At 30.7% G+C, this 24,755-nt stretch overlaps 2 protein-coding genes across 4 annotated transcripts in view; both read right to left on the bottom strand.

The window, feature by feature from the left end:
- LOC140047001 (serine/threonine kinase-like domain-containing protein STKLD1) overlaps positions 1–14,274 on the bottom strand; it is a 30,187-nt gene extending 15,913 nt beyond the window's left edge. The window contains exons 1-11 of the mRNA XM_072091798.1: positions 14,247–14,274; positions 14,048–14,134; positions 11,994–12,038; positions 8,346–8,420; positions 7,890–7,994; positions 7,149–7,219; positions 4,341–4,453; positions 2,082–2,194; positions 1,682–1,836; positions 743–834; positions 122–160 (exon numbers count right to left, since the gene is read on the bottom strand). Coding sequence (XP_071947899.1) covers positions 122–160; positions 743–834; positions 1,682–1,836; positions 2,082–2,194; positions 4,341–4,453; positions 7,149–7,219; positions 7,890–7,994; positions 8,346–8,420; positions 11,994–12,038; positions 14,048–14,134; positions 14,247–14,261 — 910 coding nt within the window. The 5' untranslated portion in view covers positions 14,262–14,274. The remainder of the gene's footprint in view (positions 1–121; positions 161–742; positions 835–1,681; positions 1,837–2,081; positions 2,195–4,340; positions 4,454–7,148; positions 7,220–7,889; positions 7,995–8,345; positions 8,421–11,993; positions 12,039–14,047; positions 14,135–14,246) is intronic.
- A 2,742-nt stretch (positions 14,275–17,016) lies between these two features.
- The window catches only part of LOC140047000 (GTPase-activating protein and VPS9 domain-containing protein 1-like), a 28,234-nt gene continuing 20,495 nt past the window's right edge, over positions 17,017–24,755 (bottom strand). For all 3 annotated transcript variants that reach the window (XM_072091794.1, XM_072091795.1, XM_072091797.1), the window contains 10 exons: positions 24,282–24,327; positions 23,683–23,823; positions 23,026–23,151; positions 21,445–21,808; positions 20,922–21,056; positions 20,358–20,481; positions 19,730–19,796; positions 18,953–19,067; positions 18,549–18,687; positions 17,017–18,043 (listed from right to left, as the gene is read on the bottom strand). In XM_072091794.1, the coding sequence (XP_071947895.1) occupies positions 17,771–18,043; positions 18,549–18,687; positions 18,953–19,067; positions 19,730–19,796; positions 20,358–20,481; positions 20,922–21,056; positions 21,445–21,808; positions 23,026–23,151; positions 23,683–23,823; positions 24,282–24,327 (1,530 nt within the window). In that variant the 3' untranslated portion in view covers positions 17,017–17,770. The remainder of the gene's footprint in view (positions 18,044–18,548; positions 18,688–18,952; positions 19,068–19,729; positions 19,797–20,357; positions 20,482–20,921; positions 21,057–21,444; positions 21,809–23,025; positions 23,152–23,682; positions 23,824–24,281; positions 24,328–24,755) is intronic.

Here is a 24,755-nt window from a genome sequence, read left to right as displayed (position 1 = left end):
CTCGATCGTGAATAAACCCATGCGCCCCCTGTATGAGCGCACATCGATAAGTTCATTAGCATCTTTTGTAAAAAAAAAGTTTCTATAGGGTGGCTTGTTCATGAACTGACAAAATACTCACTAATTGTTTCGGGAACTCCTGCTCCTTTGTCTGGAGACTCTGAATAAACATAAAACAAAACGCCTAATTAAACTTCTTTGTATATTAACGATAAACTTATAAAATATACCAGAGAAACAATAAGTAGATATTATTATTATTACATTGTCTTGATTGTTTTGTGGTCTATTGTGCATAGCAATAAACATATAATGCATTATATGTAAATTAAATGTGCTTGAGCAAGTTATGTGGTTCATAATTATATTGGCACCTAAGCTGCACTGACAAGATTTAATAAGTTTGAAATTGTACAGCTTGCAGATTAGATAACGATGAAATATGTCTCTTTAGATTTCTAGTGGTAACCAACTACAGTAAAACACCTATTCAATTCAATTTCTTTATATTTCGGAAATATCATCCATATTTAAATAAACGTATAAACAGAAAAAAAAAAAAAAATAAATAAATAAAAATTTAAAATCGTAAACTCTAAACTTAAATGAGACAGCTTTATTATGGGTGTTCCAAAGAAGGGGTTCTAATCTAGTACTGTTGGCGAGTGAAGCTCTCATTTATATTCTGTTCATGCTTCATGCTTTCGCTACATTTAACATTAAATATCTTTAGTATACTTACTTGAATTTTTCTGCTTTTCTTTCTTTTTACCAGCTAACTCTGAACCGCTCAATGCTAAACAGTTCTTTACAAATGGTATCTTGACAAGTTCTCTGTAAAACACAAATTATTGGCAAATGTTGTCAAAGGCAAAGCAGGATGAGATAAGAAAGGAAATATACCAGAAGACAATAGACGGAAGAGGTGTAGCAGGACAACCTTTAGTTTGTTCCCTTTTGGTCGACACACATGAGGCTATACATAGACAGCAGTGACACCTACTCAGAACAGTACTTTATCTCTATCAGATATAGCTGACCATATAGCGTGAGTGAGTGGCCGAGCGGTTAAGACAGTGGAACCATAGTTACGCAGTCATAATATCGGCATGGGTTCGAGGCTCACTTGCTCTATGGTTCTGCTGGTAGAACGAGTCTTCTCAGATAAGGACTACAAACCAAAGGTCCAGTGTACACAACTAGCTCCTAGTACATCTTTTGGGACGAGTATGGTTTACTCCGGTGTACTAGTAAATCACAGCCACTGATCATAACTAGACCCCCTGGGAGACCAGCCTCACTGAAGAGGTCGGCCAGTATAGATAAAATATTTCAAAAAAGGCCAAACAAAGATAACAATGGAAGGAAAAAATTTAGCAGATAAAACTGATCTTATTATCAATGTAAATATGAGGAATTTTACATTTTCAATTTCAGCACAAATTGTATAATAAAATTGAAATACACTCTAAAAACAATGGTAGTTCTAGCCACGAAATCTAAAAATTTTGATAGAAAACCCTTTGTTTTGTCCTGGTCAAGAGACAAATATGAAACAATTTAATTCAAATCTATTGTGGAACATCTGAGGCAGCTATGTTGAGTAAGAGATATTTTTTGTATTGTGTCCGCCTATCTCGGACTTAAGCTTAATTTACATATATATGGTGTGTTTACATACTTGGCAGTAGGTCTTTGTTGAAAGTTTCTTCTCAGCATGGTTCTAATCAAGTGACAGATGTCCACAGAATACTCCTTCTCAATGTCTTTTAATGCATCTTCCAATGGTGGGTTATTCTGCTTCATGTCAAACATTAATGAATGAACTTCAGAAGCCTACAAAAAAAATCAAACAATATTTTTAATTATTTTATAATAAAAACTCTTATTTATTAAAAAAAATATGTGAAATATTAATATTTAAAATGCATTAAGTTCATTATTAATATTAAGGTGAAAGGATGTTATTCATAAATACTCAAAAGTGGTAGACATAAATATCTACCAAAAGAGATAAACAACAAAATATGTGTCACTCAGTCGAATTACTGCAGTAACTGCACACATCAAAGCTTCTTTACCTGCATACTCTTACATGTCGCCATTTCAAGCAGAATACACCCCAATGACCACACGTCACTCCTTTCATCATAAGGTCTCTCCAGAACCTCTGGTGCCATCCAGATCATGGAACCTATTAAATAAAAGTATGAGCAATTATTCTTCCCTTCAAAAACAAACATTTACTAAACACTACACAGTTCAAATACTGCCACCATATGTATAGTGTTGCATGTAGTGTGGTACGTGTGGTATAAGAAAAAAAATATCAAGCCTCAACTGTGTGACATTTCTGAACAAAAACACTGAATAAAAAACCTGTTTTATGTCTTTTTGATGATTATTATTTTATAGTTTAAACCTAAGTGCAATTACCATTTACACAGTAGCAAAGAAACTGTACAGTGATAATAAATATTTATGAAAGATATTTAAAAATGATTTAAAGGCCAGGTGCGGGCAAAAAATTTCTATTGATCATACATTCCAATAATTATCAATCTATAGTTTCCCCTATGTTTCATAACTTTTGGGATTTTATTTGTGTTACAGGAGCGTTTTGAAAATTAGCACTTTCATATCAGTGGGGGGATAGTTCAAATTACACAGTAAAATCTCTATTCTTTTGTACACAAATTTTGAAAATAGAGAGGCATTTTAAAAAGCTATGAAATATAAACGGTGTGGTAAAAAATGTTATCAGATGACTAAATATAGGTAATATAACTTGAATTTTACATTTCTGGTATTTTTATTCAACTTCAGAATTTTATTTTCATGCTATAGCAAAAATTATCCACCGTATATCCACCATCTTTTTTCACCTTCTAGGGGGTCACCAAACATGTTATTACATTATGTTAACTACCTAACTACTGAAAAAAAATCTTCCTGTTTTTTTTTGGCAGAATTTTGCCAAATTTTGTATTTCACCATATTAGGGGAAATTCATGGTTTTTCATCTTGATTTCTGTTACAAATATTAGATTTATGTACAATTAACCAATTTATATATTTAAAATTCATGCCTGTACCTGAGCTTTAAGATATGTAGAATAACGAATTAAAATATGTGATAAAATGTATTTTATGTGTTTAACATTGTGCTTTTGTGAAAGCTGGTTTCATCCCGAAAATAGCAAACAAATATTTGCTTTTTTTTATTACTTTATTTAAAGCATAGAGATAATATCTAAATTGTCACGAAGCGAGCTCACCCCCTAGTTACAACAAATTTAGTTTAACAAAATTAATTTAATTTAAAAAAAAGTACTTGTATGACAAAAGAGCAACAACAAAATAAGCAACTATGCAAAAGCCTATTAGTGTTGTGTTTAGAAAAGTTCAAATTCAAATTGTTCACAAAACAAAATTACACAAACAAATAAAACATCTAGTAGAGAAACACAGTAGAATCCACATACATATTTGCTCATATAACCTTGATAGTGACTGGACTAGTGAACTAACAAAAATCATTATAAAGCATCAGCATATTTAGAGCATGCAACTTACCAATAGCTCCAGGATCTTGTGTGATTTATTAATAATAATACATTTGTTTAAATTGTGGTCTAAGTGATGGTGTTCTTTATTCTATCAATGCTCCACACTTGGATTGTGTATAGACACTAATTTTATATTAGGCACCATAATAAATGATTGGGGGACTAAATAATGTAGCAGTAAAGGCCCATTTACACTAGGGCGATAACGATCGACGATAAATAGATAAACATGCATTTTCTTGGATAAAACGAAAGAAATTAGAACAGTTTTGTTCTAGAACTATAGGATAATCATGTATGCTGTATTTGATAAAAATAATATTTTTGAAAATTCAATCAAATGACGTCATGATCAATAAAACAATAAAATCGTTGTATTGTAACGATATTATTGCTCTTACTAATCATGACGTCATTTGATTGGACGTGTGGAAATTTATTATTTTCATTAAAGGCAGCATAGATGATAATCCTATAGTTCTAGGATGAAAACTTGTTAAAATTCTTTTGTTTTAGGTATGGAAAATGCATATTTATCTTTTTATCGTCGATCGTTATCGCCCTAGTGTAAACGGGCCTTTATGCTGTATTTGTGCTATTTTTATAGCTCAAGACTAGACTTCCTATTTATAATTTGAAGTTTTAGGCAATTTTAAAATCAAAATGTAATGTAATTGACATTTACAGAATAAGTTCATATCATTCATGTCTGAGAAGAATTCAGAATACTATCATGAAAGAAAATGGTAAAGATTAAAATTTAAAACTAACCAACTGTAGTTCTGGCACTGGTCCTTGCATCACCCATTACTGTAGCCACTCCAAAATCACCCACAGAAATGTTTAGGTCCGATGTGATAAAAATATTGCTAGGCTTCAAATCTCTAAAAAAAAAAGGATTAAATTTCAGTTATTTTTGTAATACTATAAGAGACAGAGTTTGTATTTGTGCTATTGGAATCATCTGTACATATGGGATATCAACATTACCAGAATTGCATTGGGAAGGTTTTAAACTACATTTGAAACACACCCCCTATGAGTGGATTGGTGTTAAATGTAAAGTATACAAATTATCAGAATTTTCGTATCTTCTTCTCTGTTAACATATACTTTTCCATAGTTTCCATCTTAAGAAGGGCCTTAATGAAAAGTAATTTACAGTTGAATTACATTTCAGAGTAAAAATAATACTTATTATAATGTAAATTTGAAGGAAATTGTTTTAGTATATTGATTGCTTTCTGAGCACCAAGCTTTCAAGGTAAACCGAAAATCATACTACAAAGTGTATCAGGTTTATAACATTAATTATGCATTCATATTGGCAGAGCTTTATGTATTCAATAAACAACTAGGTATTGGTAATAAAGATCTTTGATCAAGACAGAATATGCATAATAATATAAAATACATATTTCATAATTGGTTATATTATATATTGGTCTGTACTGTTGTTTTTGTGGGATAAGAGATTGTTTTAACAAAATATCACATCTCGTCTGACATATATATATATATATACAATGTATAATATAAATTCAAATGCAAATTACTGAATAAATGACAATGCTGTGGGTTCCTCAATGGAGATACAAAATAAAACTAGATTTAATTCGTCACTATGACGAATTATAGGTTATATGCATTGATTTAAATAAAGATAATTAATTTTTAAAAGATATATTGATTGATTGATTTTCTCAGAATCTTTAATTATTTATATTATATGATAGGACGCGACCACCACAGCCGGTATCACAATCCGATCAAAGATCCATATGCGTATAATGTCATAAACCACATTTGTTGTTACATAATAATAAAGACATAAGTTAATTTTTATCTAGATTTCATTATAAATCATGTGTATAATCTATACACTAAGAAATAAATTTGAACAAACAATACGGATAATAAAAAAAAAATCTTATTTCGTTTCCCAAGGTGAGACTCGATCTCGGTACCTTGAATGCCATAGACACAAGCACAGACCATCGAGCCATACACCACTGACTAAAAGTTGTAGAAAAATTCCTCCGTGTATTTACTATGCAGTAACCAGTTTGGTGGAAATAGATTATTACATACCGCAATGAATTATAATTTTTTACTATGATGACATCTTTAAAATGTAAACAAATGATGCACTGTCAAACTATATACTTTTAACTTTAATATATGAACTTTGGAAGGAAGAAAGTTAATGTTAAGTTTGTTATTTTGGCCTAAGAAAATGTCATAATTTGTTTGATTGTCGAAATTATTTTTTTTAAATTTAATATGCAATTAATGATGACTTAATCAAGTTTTGTTCTCTTAATTTGATAATAAATCATACATATGATACATACACTTCAAGAAAATGAAATAAAAAATAGGTGTTCCCCTGCATTCTGACGATATATATTAATTTTAAAATTTAGCATATTTTCACCATTTTGTTAACTTATACGTGCGTAGCCAGTCACTTTTGATGTGCCCGTATAACGCAATTTCGAGTTGAAACCTGAACCAAATATGATGATATTATTAAAGAAAGATTGTAAAACAGAAATCCGGCAAAAAGAGTGCGCATTAACGTTTAACGCGCAGTGCGCGTGCAAAATTGTGCGCACTCATGGCAATTTTTTAAACGCTTAAAATTGCCTGAAACGTACTCTAATTTCATCGAAAATAAATTTTGACAATTTTGAACATTTTAAGCGCGCGTACGCAAGCGTTATATGCGCTACGCACGTAATTTTATTGCCATATGATGAAATATGACCTGAAATTTATGAGTACCAAATTTTGTTTAATTGTGATTCACGCTTGTGAAGATATGATTACAAACGTGATTTCGTAAAATCGCGCGTAGACCGCGTAATTTTTGATTACGCATCGTGAAAATATAACCACATCGATTCCTGGCCATAAGGAATATACTCTGAAAAATTGACTTAGCTAGATTAAACTGATGCCAAGATAATGCACGGACAAAATAGTGCTAAGGAAAGAATAAATAAATAAATAAATAAATAAAGATTTTGACAGAATCAAGAGGTTATACGCATATCATGCATATAACCTAATAAGCAAAAAGCTAAATCACAACGATAAAGTAAAAGAGGCAGAAAAATTAGCAGAGCTTTCGGGCAGCACTAGCCCTTCACCACCAGTGCAATTTATGATATACAAATATTCTTTGCTTTGAGAGTTAATAATATGGGCCAAGGTACCTGACATTAGGATCATTATTCGTGAGGAGTTTCAAGGGGAATATTGAATAGGGTTAGAATTTGATGGTAATGGTATTATTAATTCTGTATCTGTATTTTAAATGTTATTGTACTTGAATGTCTTTCTATAATCTAAAAAAAAAAAAAAAAAATGTTTTTGTAACTTATGACTATTCACTATTTTGCATGCATTTCTTTAATCATGGACCATTTGTAAGAACATTATTTTTAATGAAAATGTGATCCATGTAAATTAAGTTTATAAATAAATAAATAAAAAGTATGGCATTTTAGGTTATAAAAACGGTAAACAGGGTCAAAATTCAAAATTAAAAAATGAAAACTGTTTCTATTTTACCTGTGAATAACTTTCCTATTGTGTACAAACACCAATGCTTCTAACATCTGACCAAACCACTTTTTTAGAATCTAAAATCGTGAAGAAAATAATAATATTGATACATGTCTTTCAGTCATATTATTCAGTATTCTTAATTTGTTACTATATTCTGTTGAAGAAAGAAAATAAACGTTCGAAATTGAAATATTGTAGAGCAAATTATTTATAAGAAATATTATTATATACAGTTTGAGTATTTATTTGGCCATTTCTATTATATTTTGTTAATGAGCATTTGAGGGTTTTAGTCATTAGTCATCATATGTCAACGTTAAAGAAAAGTTGAATAAACTTTCTTGAAAAGAACACTGTATGATTATCTGTTCTACTTTCAATTTCACCACCAAAAGGATTGTTGTTAGTAGCACAAAGAAACTCTTTTCACACGAAGGTTGGAGTAAGAGAAGGGCCTAGCCTGGCTTTACTTTTTAAGTTTAATACTGTTTCTACATTATCAAACTTTATTTGACAGAACAATGTGATCTGCTAATAATATGGACATGATGTCATATCACCATTCACCATATTTAGGTATATCACTACCATATTTGGGCACATCACACTTTTTCTTGGTAAAAACTGGTTTTATAGTGTAGACAGAGCTTAAGTTGAGATTCTGAAGGAGAGATTGGGAGTGGGGCATACTGTCTGTTTAGGCCCTTTTCCAACATTCTGAATGTGTCTCAAAATGGTACATACCAGTTCATCAACTTTTTCTCCTTTTGTTCGCTTTTGTTTTAGAACTCTGTCCAGATCTCCCATCTTGTAGTAGTCCATCACAATACACACATACATAGTGGATTCCTATACAAATGTATATATATTTAATAATTTAATATTAATGTAAAATGAAAATATTAATCTAAATTCAAATTTTACTTAAAATACCATATATTATATTAGTGGAATTAGGCCAAAAATGAAAATTTTAATGAGAGTATTATACAATTTGATTAAAAAGCAAAATCATTATTTTTGAATAAATTCCATAATAATAGGGAGATTTCGCAGGAGCACGGAAACTTCAAAGGATGACGTCAACATTCTACTCATTTGCATAACCACATAGTTCAGAGAACAGTTGCATTAACGTATGGTTATTTTACATTTATATATAATACTTGCAATAATTTGCAATAACATGATTGTAACTACCTCTTTATCCCATGTGACAAAAAATTCCTTATACCCACAGACGTACTGATGTTCCAGTTCCTGTAGAGCCATAGCCTAAAAGAATAAAATCATGTGGATAGGTCCATGATAAAATAAGGGTTTGTAAAGCTCTCTCTCTACACTATCAACTATAGTTTGACAAAAAAAAGTGTGATGTGTCAAAATATGGTAGTGATGTTCCCAAATATAGTAGTATGACATCATCATGTTGTCCATATATGGGCACATCACATTCTAAATCCACCTATTTTGCTTTTAATCTTTCCCTGCCCAGTATTTGTCATGTTCAAATAAAACGTAATGATTATAATATACTGTGAACATGCATGTTTGATATTGTATTCACTTCACTTCTTGAGTGTAACAGTGATCTCTCCCAATACCGAACACCTTTGGGCTTGCTAAATATGTCTGGTTTTCTGGAAAGTCTGATATTTGGAATGTGTTTAATGGTAAGGTAAAAATGAAGTTGGGAGAGTTTCCAGTTTTCAGAGAGTCTGGTATTGGGATATTTACCGGTAACTGTATTTTTTATTAATATTTTTCTTGTTATTATCATTCTTTACCAAGTCTGTAAAGTCATTCTTTCTGTAGTCAAACCAAGTTGCCCTTTGTACCTTTAGTATTATCACAAAACAGGAGATTACTGTTCATTTTTAAATTAAATTTTTCTTGTTAAATAAAACATTCAACTTTACAACTTACGGTACTAAATATTAGTACTAAACATTGTTATTACTAGTTTTTGTTATTATCATTCTTTACCAAGTCTGTAAAGTCATTCTTTCTGTAGTCAAACCAAGTTGCCCTTTGTACCATTAGTATTATCACAAAACAGGAGATTACTGTCCATTTAAATGTCTTTATTCAGCAACCACAATCACCTTCATGGGTGGTTAATTCAACTGTTTACGATTGCTAAGCAACGCTTCAATTAAATAGGATATAGATAGCATACAGAACAATGTAACAGAATACAATTTTAATTGAAGGATAGAGGAGTGTCGAATTCATTATCAAATACAAGACTATAAGATGTCAAAGACCTACATCTACATGTATCTATTGTGCCTCTTCATTGGTTCGAATCTTGTGTAGGTAAGCCTACTAGTGGAGGGACAAAGGCAATTAAAGCTACTCTATAGATAATGTTATACTGTATTAAATAAAAAATTGTGTTTTTAATTTAATGCTAAAAAACAATTTCCAAGAATATGGGTTGGCTGTAGTGTTAAAACATGCCCCTTGTTCATCTAATGTTAAAGTTCAAGTATGAATGTCCTAAAGATGGGGTTTTATTATTACAGCTATTTTATTATTATTTATAATATTCTGACTGGCTGTCTTATCGTTTGAATATAGCTTTTTGCTTATTTTAGTTGTATCTTGATTGAGATCCAGCCAATGATTGATTCATTTTTTTGTGGTAATTTACCCTTTGAAAAAAATCTTATATATGTTTACAGGAGCAGTCAGTGGTACTTGCAAACAATGTAAACATTGAACTACAAAAAATTATTTCTTTGAAAATTTCAACCACTTGTAAACACCTACACTTTGTTACAACTATATAATGCTTGACCCGATTATTTTCAAAATTAATAGAGTAGAATGATAAGGAGGTTTACATTGAATCAGTGCAAATTAAACAACAGACTTTGATCCTGGTAAATAACTTACAGTTACAAGTATGAAATAGCCAACAACAGTCAATCAATATTTAAACAGAATAAAAAAAAGAAAGAAAGAATCAATCAATTACTTTTACAAAAGGTTCATCAATCTTTATAAAAAAAAATTGGGAGAAGGAGGAGGGAAAGGGAGGTCCAAAATGTTTTGAACTACTGCCTTTGGGCTATATTATTTTGTGATTTTTTTGTTTAAACCTAGAGTTAATTGGAGGTCATGGGTTTGAGACCCACCAGCTAAGGCATTCTAACAACAGGATGCTGAGCTGTGGCTGCGACATGATCAGTTCCACGCCCCATACAGACACTGCGTGCTACGGAGAATATATTGTACAGGACTATTTGTAGTAGCCAGACATAAGATCAAAGGACTGTTACAAGTTCCTATCTTGGCAAGGCGAGCTCAGTGGACTTGCTTCAATCCCTTTATTAAATCCTGGATACCTCACTAAACAAACTACCCTAGTTTCTGTACATTAAATCTTCTAAAAAATTTAATGAAGCTACATCAAAGTAGTATGCAATTTAAAAAAAAAAATATTGGGTCAATAATTTTGCTTACGTGCAAAAAAATAGTTCAATATTGACATTACCAGATGAAGTACCCTTAGAGTAGAGCAATAACAAAATAATATTGCTCCTCACAAGCACAATGACTAAACTGTATATGTCAATAAAAATTGGTTTAAGTGTGTCTTACATGACGATCTATATCACAATGTTCAAGTACAAAAGGTATACGGTAAAAAAAACTCTAATAAGGAAATAAGTACAAAATAAAAAATCGATTTTCAAATCGCAGCCTAGAAATAATTGTATAATGTAGTGTACCATGTGGACTAAACCTGTGTAACATATAAATATATTTTCTAAAATTTCTAAAAATGTTTAGACACAGAGGCTCAAAATTATATCTTAATTGTACATTTTAAAATGTACCATGTACAGTACATCCTGCCTGAAAAATGCAATAATATCAATTGTTATCGTGCCATACAGCAAACACTTGAAAAATCTAATACTAATTAATCTTGTTTGTTTGTCAAAAGCAAACATTTTTTTTTGTTAAGAGTTGTCAGTCCTTCTTTGTATGTCTTAAAACTAACAAGTTTAGTTTCAATACTAGAGTATTGATTAATTAGTGAAGTAGTGTAATCTGGGACTTAATGAGTCAGGACAGCCTACTGTCAGAAATAAAAGAAAGTCAATAATGCAAGGCTAAAAGGTAAATTATCTACTGCAAAATTGGTATTGTTTAAATTGGCCAAAGTCCATTGTACCTTATTTGCCAAAAGCCTCTGTAGAGATTCCACTAGACTACATTGCTTTATTATCTTACAAGTCTTCTCCTTATAATACTAGACATACTGTAGGCAAACGTTTGTTAAAACTCAATGTGATACCAAACACTATTTCTGCAGTCCTGTTCCATATCTGATTAGACTTTAATTAAATAAGTTGTAATTTTGCCTTTTAATGTAGTTTTACTGTTTCTTCATTGTATTTTGATGTTCAAAGACTTGTAATATTAATAAAGACTTTGTTTTATGTGGAGCATCTTGTGTATATGTTTGTCTATGCGAACAGGATTGCCACCTTTAAGAAGGATAGTGAATGAATTCGCTTATATGGTTATCCTTGGCAATTTGCCAAAATATATAAATTTGTATATTTAAATCAACAAACACTTATGAAACTACAATACAAAATTTTGCAGTTTTTTTCATTGGAAGTGAAAACTGACTGGCAATAATGTAATTGAGGGTTTTGTGATTGGAACCCTGTTTGAATTCTACAAATATCTAATTAAAATGTATTCCTCCTTGGTCTAAATCTAGCCAATGTAATTCTAAAGATAAAACATAAAAAATAGTAATTTAAATTTTTAACAATTCAATGTTTAAATAGTATCAATTTAATTAATTAATGTGTTAGTTACCTCTTTAAATGCTTTGTTTGCTTCGCCTTCATCAGAGCATTCTACCTGTTTAATTAAAAATTGCACAAAATGTTAATTACGTTGGCTTTGAAGGATAAAAAAAATAATTAAAAAGGCCATTGTATAATTAGTGAGAGATACATGATACAATAACAAGTGCTTGACACTTTAAGAAACTTTATTTTATTTTATTTTATTAATTTTAGCAACATTAAAACAATACATAAACTTTGAGTGTGCCAAGGAGTGGCAAAGGAGGTCAAAGGACCACTGTCGCCATAAGGCGTGCCACACCAGCACTCAAAGCATACATTAAAACATAAAACAATGTAAATATGTAATATTAATACCATAATTATACATTAAAGAGGCATAGTGTTTTTAATGTGGTCCATTAACATGTTTTTAAATTGTACCCAACTTCCGCATACAAAGGCGTCTTTAATATTGACCGGTAGTGAATTCCACAAACGAATAAATCTGGTTGGGATACAATGCTTTCCACTATCAGTTTTGGATGCAAGATGTTTAAAAGTTAGAACATCCAAATGCCTACAATTGATAGTCAACATATTTAAAATAAAACTATTCTGTAATTTATATAATATATTTGTAACAAAAATAACGGTAAAATAATCTCGATTTGATTCAGTTGTCATCAAATTCAGTCTAGTTAATCGGTCAGAATATGGCTGATCTAAGATTCGTTGATGAAGGATAAATCGACTTGCCCTTCTTTGAATTTTCTCTATCTTATTAATATGACATCTTGACGATAAGGATACCAAACAGGAGAGCAATATGGAATATGGGGAAGAACAAGACATTTATAAAGTTTAAGTAAAACAGATGTAGAACAACCTGTGGCAATTGATCGTATAAAACCTAACATCCTATTGCATTTCAAAGTTACTTTACACTTTTTTGAGGACTGTAAACATTTATTTTTAGTTTGTGAGACTTGTAAAGTGTAAATATTTATAAATAAACCTATTTGTGATATGCTCGAAGAGGTTATAGGTAAGGTACTGTAGTATTTGTGAGACTTTTATTTTAATTAAAGTAATTTCAGTGTTCTTTTTACTTTTATGATAATCAAATGAGACAAGATATGATAAGGCATTAAAGGAAAATAGTGATTGAAAATCACAACTTAAACAAATTCGTTGAGTTCTTGCTGAATGAAAATTAAGTACTTCAAAATGAACAGGTAAAATGAATACAAAAAAATTAAAGACCGAAACTAGATGTGGAGAACGTTTCAGGAAGAACTAATGATGCATACACTATAATTATCAGTATTTAAAAAAAGTAGGCTTAGTAATGAATTCTATAAAAACAGATGGAAATTTGTAAAAGGGAAGCATTTAGTTAGTCAATATGAATAAATAGGCATTTCCTTAAAATTTCTCCAACAGGTGGCTTTTGTTCACACTGTAAAAAATACGTATTTTGACCACTAGGTAATACACACGGAGTTGTGTTGTCTTTAGGTTTAGGTAATTTTTTCGGTAATTTTATTTCAATTTAAACCAATAAGTGAGACAGAAAACCCTGCTAAAGGCCCATTTACACTAGGGCGATAACGATCGACGATAAAAAGATAAATATGCATTTTTCATACCTAAAACAAAAGAATTTTAAAAAGTTTTCATCCTAGAACTAGAGGATTATCATTTATGCTGCCTTTGATGAAAATAATATTTCCACACGTCCAATCAAATGACGTCATGATTAGTAAGAGCAATAATATCGTTAACAATACAACGATTTTATTGTTTTCATTGATCATGACGTCATTTGATTGGTTTTTCAAAAATAGTATTTTTATTAAATACAGCATAGGCCTAGGCCTATATGATTATCCTATAGTTCTAGAATGAAAAATGTTCTAATTTCTTTCGTTTTATCAACAAAAATCTATGTTTATCTATTTATCGTCGATCGTTATCGCCCTACTAGTGTAAATGGGCCTTTAGGAAGGCCTACATAGGGCCTATGCTAATTTATCAAAATACAATTCAATACAGAACCGCCAGGGCAGCAGTGCATACCTTTTTCAATATGTACTTCGCCTTATCTCTTCGGTCTTCCACCAAAAAAACAGAGCCTTGTGCTCCTTTTCCCATACGCTGTAATAACTTAAATAAACAAAAATAAGCTAGTTTAAGTATATTTCTAATAATATATACACTTAAATGCGAGTTTTAATGATTGGAAAGCAATTAAAACTCTGTTTTTATATACCAATACCTTGTAGTTCTCCATCTTGTCAGCAGCACTCTAGTAGCACTCGGCAACCACAAACTTTCTATGCAGCGCATGCGTTCAATCAACTCGGGTGTTCATCATTCAAGAAAATAGAGGGCGTGAAATACAATTTTATTATTGTCTTGTTTATGTTCAATAAAAACAAATTTAAAATCTATAATTATAATAAATTCATTATTATTTTGCTTTGTGCTCCATAATGAGTTCTCAATACAATGTGTTTTTGATAAATAATATTAATTAATTAAACATTCTGAGTCATTTTTATACTTTTAAATCAAAATTAAATTTATTTTGATAGCATGTATAGCATGTGTCATAAAAAAAACAATTGCATAACATATCCGCACCTCTATAAAATCTGTCCAAACTTCCTATAAAAAGTTTCCTGTTTAAGTATAACATTTTTTAATACACTTTAAAAACTAAAAAATAAACATTATTAAACATTCTTCCACTTTTTGTAAATTTTTATTTCTATATATTTCACATTAAATATATCTAGCACAAGCATTTTAAAAGACTGATTGAAACTGCCTTTCAGCAAAACATACTGCACACAGTAAAAAGAGCTTTTTCAATACAGAGTACGATTTATACAAATAACGGTGCTAGGCTAAAACACAAATCAGTCATACATAAACGTAATGTACCCAAGAAAAGAAAATCATACAGCATACATAAACCACAATTTTTACACTTTTCTATTATCATGAAATAATATTTATATGTACCTTCTTGGTTAATTGAAACTATGGCATGTATATTCCATTCTACACAACACAGTGCATTATCCTTATTGCATTGTGTTGAGTGGAATACAGGTCACTAGCAAAGACTTTTAAAGCCTTTTGACGCCAGCATCGATAAACAAATATTATACTAAATATATTACATAATATTTCCAGAGAATATATAATCCAAAAATTGTATTTTCTTAAAAAATTTTTTCTTAAATTTTAAAAATAGTACTTAAAAGAACCCAATTGAATTAACTCAAATTGACTAACCAATAGCATTACATTTATAAATCAAAATACAAATTAAACTCCAGGCGAACTCCTAATAAGGGGACAACTTTGGGACTCAACAAAGTGTGACCCTTGAATGGGGTTTAAACCTATTCATCCATGTTTGTTTAATAGGAAAGTTTTGTCACTTAATATAGGTGTCACCTGAATAAGTGTCCCCTGAATAGGAGTGTCTCAATATGGAGGTGTTCTATAATATATAATTAAAAATAATATAATATACAGTTGATAAAACAAAGGGTTACCAAATTAAAAACTAGTGTATTAAATATTTATGCTACTGTCTGTAATAAAACTGTATGGAAATAAAAAAAGAAAAATTAATATCCCAAAAATGATGATTTTCTGATTTCTTTGTAATAAAATTGTGATTGGGTGTTTTTAAAAAGATCACAAACAGTTTTGATTAACTGGATAAACATACAGGTAATCTAATATGGAGCCAACATAGTATTAAAATACACAAAGCTACACGTTTTACCTCTACTATTTTTGGCGGCAGCTATTACAATGTTGGCAGTGTTGACTATTATTACGGTAATTAAATTCTCAATATTAGATATACAGCACCAAATTACATAAATAAAAAAATGAAATTATTTCCTCTCACTGATCAAACAGCTGTTGATAGTAAAACCTGGTGTGGTTAAACAAAATTGGGCAAGTTTATCACATTTTTTGTTGTATGGAAGGGATGAAGGCAGATAACATTAAGCTACTAAACATTTACATATTATAATGTCACAACATATGAAACATTCATGTTATGAATGTTAACATTCATTTTACATTATAAGATAATAAAAATATATTTTCTATGTCTGTTGGGAAAAGTTTATCATTTCTTTTTTATAATAGGAGTGTAAGATGGATATATATATATATCTTTAACAGAATAATATATTCGAAGTACTTAATTTACATATATTAATTGGAATATCTTTACATTATTACCATACTGGCCAGGTGTAAAATCTGTACTAAAAATTCTTTCAATATGATTCATTCTGCTGCTGCATATGTATAGGAATACATTTTGTTTTAAAAAAAATTTTGGACACATTCTAAACTTCTGTATTTGTAAGGCGTGTGCTTACAACACATTCATAAAAAGTTTACAAATAACAGTCTTCTAACTTCTAGAAAAAAAAGTCCTACAGTGCAAACATCATTCACAACCTATTTTAGAGAAAATCTGTATTGTTAACATTTGATTGTCTACAAACCAATATAGGTCATAAAATCAAATAAAGAAATAATCCACTCGGGAATATATCTATCTAATTGATGGGCAATGTTTGTACGGTCAGAGAAAAAAAATCATTTTCAAAATAGTTCAAACACAATACTGTAGTATCTAAATTTTATAGCAATAACGTTTTTTTTACCTCAAAAATATTTAATTCTTATTCGATGCATAAATGTTATGCAAAAGAGGTTGGAAGAGAATGGAAAAAAAATATATCACCCAAAAATAATACCAAATAAATCTACCGCAATTGACATATGAAAACAAGTGTTTACAAATCAGAATTGATAATTACACAGGAAAGTAAAACTGTCTACTAAGTCAAATCATTTCTATTAAATATAGTATAATTTTGTAATATCATCTTATCGGTAAAAAAAGGTTTAAAAAAAAATGTTACATAAAGCATTTAGAATTTGATAAATTAAAAATACAAGTTAACAATGTTCCTAATTGCTGACTACAAGAAATCAATCAAATTATTAATAATTAAATCAATTAATTTAAATATTTATTTAAAAAAAAAATTAAGTCTAAATAATTGAGAAAGTACTAAATGACAAAAATTGCTTATAAGTTTTAGTATTGCTTACATTTGTGTACACCTTTATCAAAAGTAATTAATAAAATAATTCAATCAATAAAGTCATACTAATCAGTAGTTATTTATTAGTACTTAATCTAGCACTAAAATTCAACCTTTTCATCTTATTTTACTAATCTCCATTTGCATCTTATTACACTGCCAGAAAAAGTGTTGGGACAAAGAAAATGATTGGAGCACCTGGACAAGTTAAGTAAATACGACGAGGAGCTTATGATTCACAATGACCTAGGAAAAAGTTTGGTCATGTTTATTCATTGTGCACACTTGGTGGTTTGCAGGTCCAGATGATGACTGGCAACAAATTAAGAAGACATAATTGACTGGTCACCTTGCAGTGATCTGCTCCCAATGTTCGCATACAAACATCGAGGAGCTGGAGGATATAGATCTGCTTATTATATGCTCAAAACAGCCAAGTCCAATACATCCCAAATCAAGAGTTACTTAATAAAGCCATTTTTAACTGTACCTACAGAGAGTGTGTCTAAATATGGTAGTGATATACCCAAATATGGTAGTGATATGATGTCATCATGTCCATATATGGACACATCACATCACATCACATACAGTTTGATAGTGTGGATGGACAAAAAACTTTGATACAGATACATTGTATTCATTTCCGGTCGTCGATAGTCTTGATAAATTCAATCGCTGCCGAGAACTGCATCCACCAATACATCTCCTCACCGCTTAATCTGTTATCATAGAAACTGTTGACGTACTGCACGGTTGAGAGAAGGCTTGGCGGGTTAGCTTTGATCAAGACGAACACCATTACGGGTACAAAATCGTCGGCCCCTGGCACTGAATTGTCGCTTGCCATGTTCAGCAGGTTCATAACGATCGAGCAGCAGCGCAAAACACACTGTAGTTTATCTTTTGGTGTCTGGAGAAAGAAAAGATTTAAAGCATCTGTTATATTTAAATAGTTTGTTGATAGATTGATTGATTTGATGACGATTGCTTGAATAGTGAAATTTTAGATACTTAAAATTAATGCATTGGTCCAGACAAACTCATACTGGCAGTGTTCAATTTCTAGACGTGCATATCATTAAAAAAATTGTCTCCTCAATATGCCATTTTAATGTCACATAATAGGTATTCACTTTGACCAAAAATTGGATCCGAAAAAAAACCCAATTATTTACCGGACAAAAAATTTAAAGAAAAAATACTTAAATTGTCTGTAAGACAATGGTTTTGGGTTAAAATTAAACATTTTTTTTTTTTTTTATAAAAGTGAATAATATTAAAACTGCAAAATGGCCTATTTATTTTATTAATTTTTATTTTTCATGTTTTTGGAGGACAAACATCTTTAAGTATTATATTAAAGCAACTACAACAAAACTATACAAACTGCTTAAAAGTGGATGCAATATACTTACTTTGTACACATTAATGTTAAGAATCTCAGCTTGTGCTGCTGGCCAGGGGGATTCCCTCCTATATTTCTCTGGAATCTGTAAAGCTTTGTGAGAAGCTGTTACTACCTTTGAAAGCCGCTGAATATGTTCATGTAGCACTCTATACAAAATGAATACAAATAAATATAGATAGATTGTCAAATGATGTAGAAATGTTATAAACGCTGTTCAGCTTCAGTTTTAGTTTTGCCCACTATGATTTTGTGTGATACGGCAAACACACCAAATATGGATAATGTTTAGAAATGACAATGAAATCCTGATAGATATATTTAGATATTTGATCTTCTGTTCAAGCAGATATTAAGGCAAAGCTCAAGTCTTTAAATTGACAATTAAAATTAAAATTGTATACAATTACTTACTGATCTCGATGAGTATCACCATCCGCATTAGGGTAGAGAGCCAATTGGTAAATACGACCCATTATCGCACGTTCCGTAGCAACCTCTGCGTCCAATTTCTGTGCCTCACTAGCAGCTGTTTAAAAGAATTATTATTTTAAAGTTTAATGTAATATTTTTTAATATAATGTTTATCCCTTGTCTTTAAAATGGTAATCAATCAATATATTTATTCATCTCCTTTATTCATCTCCTTTATTCATTTCCTTTAATCCATACACAAATCATACAAAAACAAAAAAAGAAAACATTTAAGCAACTTCAACAAATCCAACCTACAATATCCTAGAATATCAATTGTCACTAAAGCTGACAAAGATTGGATTGTGGAAGTACATTAACTATGGTTTTAAATGTGTATTCAATAGGCCATAAAGCAATATCATATCACTAGATGATATACATTTTTTGTAATAATAATAATAATAATAATAATAATAATAATAATAATAATCATAACTATTAGTCATGTATAATAACCATAACCAAGTATATGCAATGCCAAAATGTTTGGACAGATGTAATGACAAAAATGAAGGACACTCCAGGAATATTTTTAGAACATTCTTTGTCATTTATTTAATAAATATATTAATCATGCTCTCTATATATAGATCAAATGATTTAAAATATAATAACATGTTTAGAACATATAGAGTGAAAGGACTTGTTTGTGACTGTGAGGTTGTGGTTCAAGTCCTGTCTTAAGTCAGAGGCACACAATTATTTCAAACTTACATGACCAAATAGCATCCTGTTGAATCCAATTTTTTAGAATGCTAAGAAAATCCTCAACAAGATCAGTCTAAAAAAAACAAAATATTTATTAATAATAATGTAAAAAAAAAAAATGTTGATATAAAAATCATATCTGGCAAAGAAAAGCAAATAGATATTCATATTGTTGTATTATTATGTAGTTATATATTTCCTGAAGTGTGTTTGAAGTTAAGGATATACATTAAGAGAGAATACAAAATAAAAACAAGCAGCCTATATTCAATATTCATTCACTTTACAATACAATAAACTTCATTTCCAAATACTTGTTTCGTCTTTTTATAAGTGAAATAATAATTGTTGTTTACAGAAGTGAATAAGTTTATCATTAAAACTGCAAAACGGCCTATTTAAAGACTGATTTTATAATCTGAATTGTTCATGTTTTTAGGGGAAAATAAGTTTTAGTCCTGAAACATTTGAATAGGAATCGCTATTATTTTGTAATTTTCAGTATTAAGAGACTCATAGATTGTATCTCATGCCTCACAGACCCCCAGAGGAATGAGCATTTAATAAAGAGTGACAGATGAACTCCTGATTTTTTAACTGCAATTATCATAAATCATAGATTAATAAAAGTCACCTTTTCGTCTGAAACTGTTAATCGTTTGAAATCACCTATGAACTTCAAGATTGCATCTTCTTGGCGACCCAGAAAAAGTCTCACACAAACAGATGTGAAATACTTATTACTGACAAATTTATCTCTGCAAAAAAGATATATAAATTGCTTATTAAACTTTAAACTGTCACAACATGTTTCAGAGTTGAATTAATGATAAAATTACTTTCGTTGTTTTCTCCTATGATAAGCTTCCCTAGCAACCACAGTTAATTTGCACAAGTAGCCACTTGCCCTGGTTGTCAATATTGATAAATTGTTATAGTTAGAAGTTGTTTATGTTTATAATTCAATCAAAGCAGTGTCTCTGTTTTTGTGCATTGCATGAATTCAAATATAAATGAAAATTAAGGAGATACAGAAATTGAAATTGCTAAAGTTAGTGAACTCAAGCTAGTAAAGTAAGTCTTTTTTTAAATGTGATCCTAGAGAGAACACATAGACACCATGTAGTAACTAGTGTAGGCAGGCAACACAAACAGTGACAAACAAGTGTTTGGTCAAGTTTGTTTCAGTAACCCTTACCTTTCTACTCGTTCTAGTAACCTTTCAAGGTGAGACTTGGATGCTATAAGTCCTTTACGAGATATCACTAAATAACTGATGTAAGGGCTTCTGTTCTCATAGTCTTCAGTTAATGATGACACTAACTTTTTGGTTCTTAAATGAGAAAAAACATACAATATTAACTAGAGTTTGTTAATTGGTCAGATGTTTTCCACTAATCTGACGTAATTGAACTTCGTCGTGTACCGATTATACAGTCAGACTAGGTCTACTCAACACAAATCTACAATTACCAAAGATTTCATATGTAACATTAACTCCTATAGGTTTCAGAATACAACGGTAGTCACATGATATAGATGTCATTGGGAAATTATTGGATGTTTAACTGGTGTAATTGTTGCATCAGAACAAGCTTGATTGAGAAAAGATTGTGTAACCATAGCTCATAGAGTAGAACTGGACAGTTTTTAAGGGGATTCCCTACTAAGGAGACACTTTATTGGGTCATATAGGAATTCTACGATATACTTAAACTTACGTCTCATCATCAAAGTTGCTGACGCATCTTAACGTTTCGTGTAACTGTGCTATCAACGATTTATTTTGTAGATTTATAGCCTCAGCTAATTGAACTTTTAGAAACGCAATTAGTTCATTCTCAGGATAACTTGAAATGTCTTTCTGAATGACACAACCAATGATAGAGCGTGCACGGTGTCTGTGCGAGAAGTTTGTCAACCAAGGAAGGGTGTGGAAGTCTGCAGCGCATAAAACAATGCGCAGTTTACGCTTGGCATCCTGAAACGAGTAAGACGACTCAAGGTCGCTGTCCACTGATTGGCCATCTTGATCGATTATGGATGATTGACGATCTTGAATCCCACCGAATAAAAGTAAATTATCTGGCAAAGTAAAAAAAATCATGCAATTTATAAGTATCTCAATATGTCAACAAATATTTTTTTCTAAAGCTCTGTCTACACTATCAAACTAGTTTGACAAAAAAAGTGTGCCCAAATATGGTAGTGATGCTCAAATATGGTAGTGATATGATGTCATCATGTCTATATATAGGCACATCACATTTTTTTTGTCACATAAAGTTTGACAGCGTAGACAGAGCTGTAGAATCAGTCACATTGTGGTGGGCAGGTAGTTATCTAGCATTTTTGTTTTCTGTGTATGGTAGTGCTGTATTGAACAAGACAGCAGAGAACCTCAAATAGTTTACTACATTTTTATAAAACTAACCAGAATAATTTTGTACACTGGCATTATGGTTTATGATTCTTGTCCAAGTAGACATGTTCTACCACCAGAACCAATAGAACATGTTGGCAAAGAACTTAAAACACAAGAATCTCCTGTTCTTCAATTTGCATTCAAAACACAGTATCGGAAGTACAGGGTTAAAAGGTCAAACTGGGCGACGCCATTTCATAGCATGGAGCAGCGCCCCCTCCAAACTAGGAAGTCAATTACTCTACCCCCCCTAGAGTATTAGCAGATCCCCTCTATGATTTTGACTTTCTAATTTGATGCGGGCGCCCTACTCCTTAGTCAATTACTCTACCCCACCTAGAGTATTACCAGATCCCCTCTATGATTTTGACATTCTAATTTGATGCGGGCGCCCTACTCCATGGCTCACAATGGCGCCACCCATAGCTCTATTCTATCCCACAATGCCTTTCGAAATTGTTACGCGTTTCGGACGAACAGAAGATTCTTGTGTTATAAGTTCTTTGATGTTGGTCACAAACCTGTGCTTGCCCTTACAAAACAGTTCTATAGAATTCTATAGAGTTCTATAGAACATTTTATAGATCTCTATGGTATTCTATAGAAGTACAACATTTCTAAAGAAACATATTTAAATTTCTATAGAATTTATTTTGTGTCTATTGAATGTTTCTTTTTTCCTATAGAACCTATAATTTTATAGAATTTCTATAGAATTTATATACATATTTAATACATTGTCTCACCATTATGGAAAGATCATGGAATGAATTGGATTGATAATTACATTTTTGTGTTATGTCTATGGTTTGATCTACTCATATTAATATATTAGTATCAGATTAATTTGGGTGCGACAGTAGCCTAGCAAACTTACCTGGTTCATCTACGTCTGCCAGGAGATCATGTGACTGAGCTTTTCCAAGCCCACGGTATTTATCTAAGATATCTTCGCTAGTTGTGTCTGGTACAGATGACGACATTAATCCAATGCTACCATCATCTAGGAAAAGGATAGTAACATATTTTTTTTAAGGAAGAACAAACAATGTTTTACTTAAGTTGTACCTGAATCTTTAACTTCAGAGAATAGAATGCTTATTTACATGATGTTATTTTAATATCTCATATTCTCATCTCTTTATCTATACAAGATAAGCTTTGTTTACAAAATCTTTAAGCACGAAACTAGCAGGAATTGAATTGAATTCTCATATAAATATTTGTTTATATCTTAAAGGGGCGTTGATACATGAATGTTAACTCCCGTGTTATGAATAGGAAGGTCAGTCACAGCCAAATGTATGCTGCTATAATAAAGGGAAACTTGTCCCCTGAGGCTACTTAAAAAGGCTACTTCAGCTCACCAACCGGTCGAATTTGGCCGGTCCTCAAGTAGTCTTTTCAAGTAGCCTTTCCAAGTGGTTTAGTAAATTACACGGAATCCATTTCTGTTTATACAACATGCCAATGTCGATGCGTGTTGATTTAGAGTTTTGTATAAACGGGCCCAAAGATGCTGAAATGTTCATACCATGGTTATACAAATTATCTTGGAGTCCTTGGTTACTTATGCCAGTTATCTGAATTCCTTCTGTACTTGAGCTCTTTTTTGGTTTGCCTCCAAGTTCTTTTGTCTCCTCTTTACTTGAACGATTCTTTGGTTTACGACTTCCTGTTAATTAAGTTCAAAATTAGGATAATATTAATAACAAAGATAATTATAATCATTCAAGATATATTGTCTCCCAAAAACATGAAAAATAAAGATGAATAAAATCAGACTATTTGTTTGTAGTTTTAATAAAGTTAATCACTTCCGTATAAAAAAAGCATTTTTATTGTTTTCACTTATAAAATGACAAAATAAATGGTTAAATTCAACCAAAAACCCATTAGCTAGCAGTCAAATTTGACTATATTTTGCTTTAAATTACAGTTCTTAAGGTAATACATTTTTAAAAAAATCCAATAAAATGGCGTACTCAAGAAAAAAAATTTTTTTTCAGGGGGACAAGATACATCTTTAATATTCATAATGTCTTGTCTATTAATTATCAATGCAATACTGTAATGTAGGTAAATGCTCCAATATATCAAATCAACATTTAGGTATAAAAAAAAACAATTTACCTATCAAATTTTTCCACCAAGGTTTGCCTTTTTCTGAACCATTTTCCTAAAAGAGAAAACTTTCTGTTATTTCAAAATAATTGTGTCGCTAAATTAACTATAATTTAATTAGTAAATTTATTTTAGTAAATTAGATACCAAACAAATGCAAGTCGAAATTAGTATTAAACTCTCTTTTTTCGTAAAACAACATGCTAAATTAAAAATAAAAGCAAAATATTGTTTAACATTGTCCTTTTTAAACCTGTGTATGCAATAATAAATTATACAAAACTATGAAATGATTCTTTTATATTCAAATTGCTTTTTCTAACCAAAGTGGAATGTGTTTTTTGGCAAATTCTAGCCAAAGTTTTTTAAAGGGATTTCTATACTGTTTTTTTGCTTGAAAAAAAAAAAAGAATTTTATGTGAGGTTCACAATTGACAAAGTGCAAAAACAATATGAACTACATTATATGGTAAACATAATTAC

Source organism: Antedon mediterranea, chromosome 4, assembly GCF_964355755.1.
Source record: "Antedon mediterranea chromosome 4, ecAntMedi1.1, whole genome shotgun sequence".
NCBI classification, from domain to species: Eukaryota; Metazoa; Echinodermata; class Crinoidea; order Comatulida; family Antedonidae; genus Antedon; species Antedon mediterranea.
This window is presented reverse-complemented; position numbering and strand designations above follow the sequence as displayed.